Consider the following 7,905-nt stretch of genomic DNA (forward strand, 5'->3'; position numbering starts at 1 on the left):
CGGAAAGCCCACTGCGCCATCTCCTATGGGTCTCTCCTTCCTTGGTGGTGGTGGGCTCTTCTCTCTGCGCTGGAATTGGCTCTCTTTTAAGGTAAAACTGACCAATCCCCTTGGTGGGCCACAAGTATCTTATTTGCACAGCCCCGCCCAATCACCTGGGTGGGAGTTACAAGACAACAAAGGCCATACTAAGGAATTCATCACACTGCAGCAACCAATATCACGGAACAATTTGTATATAAATTATTGAATGGGAACCTAATTTGCTCTGTAAACCTTCACCTAAAGCATAATAAAGTGTTCAAAAAAATTAAAAGGCCTTTGTTTAAAGCCTGGTGCCAGCAGTCATTCAACTCGAGAATAACGCAACACAATATGGTGGGCCAAAGAGGTGTCTTTGCTTGGGAAACATATTTAAATGGGCCTCTCAGTTATGTAAGAGCAAACCCCACATCCTATTCTTGAATGGAGACTTTTGGGACAATAAGGAGCTAACCTGCTATGTAAAAACATTTTTAAAAATTTGTTTTCACTATGGTCAGAGTTAAAAATCTGTCCAAAATTAATAAAATGTTATTGGTTTTTACTTCTTTGGCTGGGGCTAAACATAGAGAGAGTTGGGGCCCTGGACTTTAAGGAGGGAGAACTGGATTAAGAACACCCTCCTTCAAGTGATAAAGCTGGTTCCTGAAACACGATGAGAGATCAGGGGCTGAGGAACAAGATGGTGAATGGGAACTGGGAGGTGGGAGACATAGCCAAAGAACACCCAAGAGTGAGGAGATCAAATTGACTGTTCTATGTTTTTCCTTTTCAGTACCATGTGTTCCCCTCCTTGACTGGTCACCCACATGTGTTCAGTGAAGTTAGGTTTAATGCTACAATTTTATGATAACTGTGTTTGAGAGCATTAACGGGGAGGGTTGGGGGGTGCTGTGTCCAGGTAGAGTGGTGTGTGGCCAGCCATGGAAGCTTGGAGATGTGATTACAAGTTGCTCGAAGTGACCCTCAGAGAGGCCCAGAGTGGCTGGTCCACAGTGCAAGCTGACAAAAACCAAGTGACAAGCAGTTTGGGGAAGCATGTAAGCACTTCTCAGGGATTCTCAGAACTACAGGGGGAGGAAGTGGATTTCCTGTACTAAAAAAGGTCAGGGGAGGCACAGACTATATTAAAAAAAAAAAAAAACCAAACCACTTGTCATTGAGTCAACTCCGGCTCATGGTGATCCCATGTATGTCAGACTAAAACTGTGCTCTGTAGGGTTTTCAATGGCTAATTTTTTGGAATTAGATCACCAGACCTTTCTTCTGAGGTATTTCTGGATGGACTTGAACCTCCAACCTTTTCATTAGCAGCTGAGCTTGTTAACTGGTAACCGCTTATGCCACCACAGATTCTATTAGTTGGGTGTTTAAAGGAATGATGATCTTCTAAAAGGTGGTACCGAACTCGCCCACCACCATCCTCACAAGGAGGTTTGGAAAGTCCCTGAGTTATCGTGGACTTTGAGTCAGAAACATAATCCTTAAAGCCAGATTCAGCTCTTCTGTCTCAACATCTCAGAAGAGACCTGTGGTATACGACCACACCCTAACTACTAACAGCCTTTGCTGGTTTGACATCAGTTAATGACTGGACTTTGTACCTGAAAGAGAGTTAAAACTAAAGGTAGTTGGGAGACAAACCATTTCCTCCTCGGAATACCAAGCAAGAGCATCAAAAATGAAAGCCTTCGTTCATCTCCCTTTTCTCACCCTCCTTTTTGTAATCTCTGGTAAGGAACTTTGCTTTATTTAAATTCTTCTAATCATGTTTGGAGCTCTGGTGGTGCGGTGGTTAAGAGCTTGGCTAAACCCTATGGGGCAGTTCTACTCTGTCCCACAGAGCCTCTATGAGTCAGAATCGACTTGACGGCAATGGATTTTTTAAATCATGTTTTTTCTCTTTGAGATGGAATTGGCAGCCATACAGCTACCAATTCTCACAATCCAACAGGACAGACTTTTGTAGATGAGGTTTCCTCTTTGACTCAACTCAATGCCATAGACATTTTAGCGTGCAATTAAGAAAGATAGAACAGTAGCAGAAGAGGAACATGGACTAAGACTTTGGAGTTCAGCAAACGAGAGGTTTGTCATTGAGAGAGAGCTCCTGAGGCTAGATAAGAACAATGTGATGGGCTCCAGGGGCTCAGTGCCCTTACAGTAACTTATTGGACCCTTCCCATGATAATCACAGAGAGCTTGTCACAGGAAAATCCCTTCTTCCACGAATATGCTTGAATTTGATGACGTTAGACCAAAAGGAATAATTGCAATGTTGATTGGACTTCAGAAATGTGTTTTTCCTCCTGAATTAGGAAGGTTTATTTGAGATGCATGTGGGTGAGAAGGTTGTCCGTGTATCTGAGAGGTGAGGGCTGTTAAAACAAAACAAAACCAAAAAAAAAAAAAAAGTATTAAGCCAATAATAGAAATTGATTGAAGTTTATTTAATACACAATTTGCAAATCGAGGTGACATTTCGACTAGAGTCAAAGTGTTCTGAAGATGAGAGATCCTCCAAAGACTGTCATCCCTATGCTGAACAGTGACCAAGAGGATTAAATGAGACACCGTCTACATCATGCAGGGAATACTTCCTGACACATAGTAGGGCTCAGTAGATGCTTGAGACCAAATTTCTTTAGTGACCAAGTGCTAAGAGAAAGGATTGAAGCTGGATTAGGGGCTGAAACAAAGAGAGTGCAAGAGGCTGGCAAAGCAGGTGGCTATAAACCCTCCCTTAGCAAGCTGTAGGGTCGCTGTGAGTTGGAATCCACTCAACGGCAACGGGTTTTTGAAACAAGCTAAGGGCTTCGTAGCAGAACTGAAAGAGAAGACTGTTGCTGGCTCATAGTTTTCGGCATCCACTTTGTGCTCAACTGTTACTCTGCAGTCAGGTATTGCCTTCTGGATGGGTATGTGTGGCAGTGACCAGTAAACAAAAAGCCGCCCAAGGGATTCTCTTCAGAAGACGAAGCCCTTGATCCTCCACACAGAGCCATCCTCTTTCCCATGTATAAGGAGGAAAAAGACTCCTGAAGCTGGACTCAGGGGTTAAGCCAGGTCCCTGCACTGCCTTAGGGCCCAAATGACATTGAGGGGGCCAGGGAGAATGCACCACTTGCCCCAGCAGTGGGCAGGCAAAGGAAAGTTTCCAGAAGAGAAGTGGGATGAGGAAGGTGGGCAGGCTGATCAGGGAACAAGAAGTCACTCCTACCACAGTGGGCAAAAACAAAATTATTTGTTCTTCCTCCCTGTGCCCTGCCCTACTTCTCCTGACAGAAAATAGAAAGGAAGTCTTTTTGTGGAAAACACTGGGACTCCCGGTGGACTTGGCATTCAGGACATTTTGATTACATGTGAGCCCAAGAACTGTAGACACTGAAGAGGGAGTTGAGATTTACTGTGTTTATGGGTTACTCTGGACACTTATTGTCATGTCTGTACTTGTATTCCATTTTCCAACTCTGTTTTTGATTTCTTCTTTGTTTAAGAATTTTATACAAGTAGTGCAGACCCATTTTAACATGTTCAAATGACACAGAAGTGTATGATCTGGCCTCTTATCTACCCAGCCCCATCCTAGCTACTTGTTCTCAGATATTACTACTATTGACAGTTTGGTGGGTATTAAGGTTTGTTTTGAAAAAAAAGAAGATCATTTCTTTTTCTATGGAATGCTAAAGATTAAGTAGGTGTGTGTGTGAAGAATGACGATTTCAAGAAGAACTCCCATCTTCAGCCAAGGGCATGAAGTGTTTTTTGTACGTCTTTCCATGCCCCCAGTGCCTTGCCTGGAACATGAGGCAAGAGCCCATTTATAAATATTTACTGGGAAAATGAAAAAGATACGCAGTGACATTCAAAGTCCGTTTAAACAGGCAAAACTTACCAGGCTGTTTCAGCTTTCTCTGAGATTGTTGTCGTTGTTAGCTGCTGTCCAGTCGGCTCCCAGCTCACAACAACCCTGTGGCACAGTGGAGGGAAACACTGCTGGTCCTGCACCATCCCCATGATAGCTTGAAGATCGGACTGTTGTAGTCCACAGGGTTGTTTCTGTAATTTGTGTGTGTGTGTGGTGAAAACATATAACAAAACATACGCCATCACAACAATTTCTACATGTACAATTCAGTGACATTGATTGTATTTTTCAAGTGATACATCCATTCTCGCTGTCCTTCTCCTAATCATTAACAAAAACTCAATCCTGCCCTAAGCAAAACTTCCCCTTTCCCCTACCCTCCCACCCCTGGTAACAACTAATACTCTTTGGTTTCTGTGTATTTCATATAAATGAAATAAACATACGATATTTGTCCTTCTGCAACTGACTTACTTCCTTTAGCGTGATGTTTTCAAGGTTCATCCACGTTGTGGCGTGCATGAGGACTTCATTTCTCTTTGTGGCTGAGTAATATTTCATTGTGTGTATAAACCAAAACAACCAAACCTGTTGCCGTCGAGTCAATTCCAACTCATAGCAACCCTCTAGGACAGAGTAGGACTGCCTCATAGGGTTTCCAAGGAGCACCTGGTGGCTTTGAACTGCTGACCTTTTGGTTAGCAGCCATAGCTCTTAACCACTATGCCACCAGGGTTTCCACTGTGTGTATCAACCACATTTTGTTTATCCATCCATTTGTTGATGGACATTTCAGTTGTTCCCATCTTTTGGCTATTGTGACAAGTGCTGCAATGAACATTGAGTTTTCATTGGCTGATTTTCAGGAGTAGATCACCAGGCCTTTCTTCCTAGTTGTCTTAGTCTGAAGCTCTGCTAAAACCTGTTCAGCTTCGTAGCAACCCGCAAGCCTCCACTGGGTAGTGGTGGCTACCTATAAGTTGCATTGGTCGGGAATTAAACGCGGGTTCCCGGCATGGAGAATTCTGCCACTGACCTACCAATGGCCCCTCTGAGAGACTTGTTGTTTTTGGGTGCCATTAAGTCAAATTTTGACTCATAGAGACCCCATATGACAGAGTAGAACTGCCCAGTTATGGCTGTTTTATTCTGTAGAATCCGATGAGTACATTTGGGAACCAACACTTCATACAATCAAAGAATAGACCTGGTAGAAAGGCATTTTATTGTAGTTGCTCTTATTAAGCCTTCAGCTAGCTTTGCATAGAGCAGACACTTATGTTCCCTGGACAGGGGTGGTGGTTATGGAGTGTTTCCAGGAAGTAATCCAGGTCAGTGAGTATTTTTCCCAAATAAGCCTATGGTTTGTATTCCATGGACATTGTGCTATCTTAATATCATTTAGAAGCTACAAAACCTGAGTAAATAAAAAGATTAAAGCTATTTTTACTATGCTGATGCCTTGATATCTTTCTGGAACTATAGTTGAATATGGAGCCCTGGTGGTGCAGCAGTTAAGAGCTCAGAAGCTAACCAAAAAGGTTGGCGGTTCAAATCTACCAGCTGCTCCTTGGAAACCCTAGAGGGCAGTTCTACTCTGTCCTATAGGGTCACTATGAGTTGGAATCGACTTGACGGCATGGGGTTGAATACAATGGGCTATGTTACAGTTCCTCTTGGGTATTATTACAAGATAATATGATCCCAGACTGTCCACTCTAAACTGTTTTCCTTGAAATCTGTACAATCCCTGAAATCCTGTAACACACACACACACACACACACACACACACACCCCACACGTGTGTCTTTATTTTAGGGTTTTAAATACATATGGTAGCTATCCACAGCAATGCATAGCTGTCAGCTTGGAACATGTCTCATTTATTAAAACTAATTGAGCATTCCTCAATACAACCTCCCTAACAGACAGAACTTTGAAAACAAAATGAATAAACCATTCTGCCCAAAATTCCTTGTCATAATCTCAAAGACCCTTAGGGAGTTCCAATTCGTTTTGTGCATATCTACAGAAACATCTTGGTTATTTGTCATCAGCAGAGAACAAACATCTGAAGCATGAAGTTCATGGTTTGGTGGGGTGTCAGGCTGTTTGTGCCCACAGCCTTTTAAGACCTTTTTCTGTCTGGAATGTCCTTACTCTCCATGTTCAGGGTCAACTCCTCACCTCTCTCATTGCTGCTCCAATGTTGGGGGACACCGTGAAGGTGACTTCCACCTCCACTGCTTTCATTCTGATCTCTGGTTTGCATTATTCTCTCTCTCTCTCTGTTTACTCCTAGTGGACTTCTTGGCTTTTTCATAAAATGGATGGCCTTTAACACAACTCCCTCACCAAGTTGTAGTTAAGATGTGGTCACTGCAGAGACCTGACTTTGCTCTGGGCAAATCCCTTCATCCCTCTGAGTGTTGGGGAGGTGCTTCCATCAAATGTGGATGCTCGAATCTGCTTCACAGGTACTGTCTGGAACACGGTTATCACTTGATCAATGAAATAGTAGCAGGAATAGGAGTAGCAGCAGCCAACATCACCAGCTGTGAACTCTTTTCTTGCCCCTGGAAAAGTGATCGCTTATCCATCCCTTCAGCACTTCAGAGGCACTATTTTATGCCAGGGTTCTTCAAGACGAAGAGTCAGACTATGCCCTCAAGGGGCTCACAGATTCATGAGAGAATCAGGCAGCATCTGAAGCAGTCCTCTGTACCCAAGGGCTTAGGAATTGCTTCCTCACTAACTTTTTTTTCTTTTATTATTATTTTCAGAGTTTTTAGAGACGATCGAGGATTCTAGAAAGCTGATCACTGGATCATTAAGAGTTTACTGCCACATGGATTCAGGGCTTCCCACAGTCGTGAAAACACAACTGTGATGACCGCCATAGCCCTTAGTTAGAGCTAAAGTCATTCATTTATCTTTCCCTTTAAGAAGTCTGTCTGTCTAGGATTTTTAATGGGTAAGCATTACTAGGAAAAATTTTTGGAAGGAGTTTAATAAGCATTTAATGCGGTATTTTTATTCCACCATTTTTGAAAACTCCCCCTTTCCCTCCCTCGTATTTATCCACAAAGAAAACACCATACAATGGAAAATTAGGGCAATTGCATTAAAGAGCAGTCTACTCCCAGGTAGTAACAGCACCACCTGGTGGCACTTCAGCTGTCCTCACTGAGGAATACTCAGGATTATTAATCCCAGATTGACAGTTCTACACTACAGCTATAGGCATAAATGATAATAATTCTTGATACTCTTATAATGAATGTTAACTTCTTATTTGTCATAGTTTTAAATAACATATTTCCAACTTTTTCTGTTTAATTTTTTATTTGTTGTGTCTTTTGTGCTTACAAGTAGTCATTATTTTCTTTATTAAAACAAATAAACAAAAATTGAGTTTATTAACTTGCCAGGAAAGGGAATATATACCAGTGAAGAAGTCACTGAATAGTTTGCTGAAAGGGGAATTCAGGCATTCTTACTTGTAGGAGCCCTGGTAGCACAGTGGTTAAGAGCAATGGCTGTTAACCAAAAGGTCGGCAGTACCAATCCAAGCGCCGCTCCTTAGAAACCCTATGAGGCAGTTCTGATCTGTCCTATAAGGTCACTGTGAGTTGGACTCGCTGGCAATGGGTTTGTTTGTTTTCTAAGTGTTAAGAAGGGAGTGTTATGGTGGTTATACTTATATAAGAATTAAAACTATCACATTGTATAGGACAGAATGAGTCCCTAGATCTGTACGTGATTCATTAATAAAGTCCTATTGTTCAGCAGTCAAGAAAGAGTGTTCACTCCATGAGAAAACTACTGCAACTAATATAAAGATTCAGCAGAATAGCAGGATACAAGATAAACATACAAAAATCAGTTGGATTCCTATATACCAATAAAGAGAATGATGAAAAGGAAATCAGCAAAACAATACCATTTATAATAGCCCCTAAAAAGATAAAATACTCAGGAATAAATCTAACCA

The 7,905-nt window shown here is 42.1% G+C and overlaps 1 protein-coding gene across 1 annotated transcript in view; it reads left to right on the forward strand.

Annotated features, from left to right (window-relative positions):
• The first annotated feature begins 3,157 nt into the window (after positions 1-3,157).
• Positions 3,158-7,905, forward strand: part of MUC13 (mucin 13, cell surface associated) — a 61,674-nt gene continuing 56,926 nt past the window's right edge. Inside the window, exon 1 of the mRNA XM_012554739.1 lies at positions 3,158-3,224. Coding sequence (XP_012410193.1) covers positions 3,158-3,224 — 67 coding nt within the window. The remainder of the gene's footprint in view (positions 3,225-7,905) is intronic.

This window comes from Trichechus manatus, unplaced genomic scaffold (genome assembly GCF_000243295.1).
Source record: "Trichechus manatus latirostris isolate Lorelei unplaced genomic scaffold, TriManLat1.0 scaffold00026, whole genome shotgun sequence".
NCBI lineage: Eukaryota > Metazoa > Chordata > Mammalia > Sirenia > Trichechidae > Trichechus > Trichechus manatus.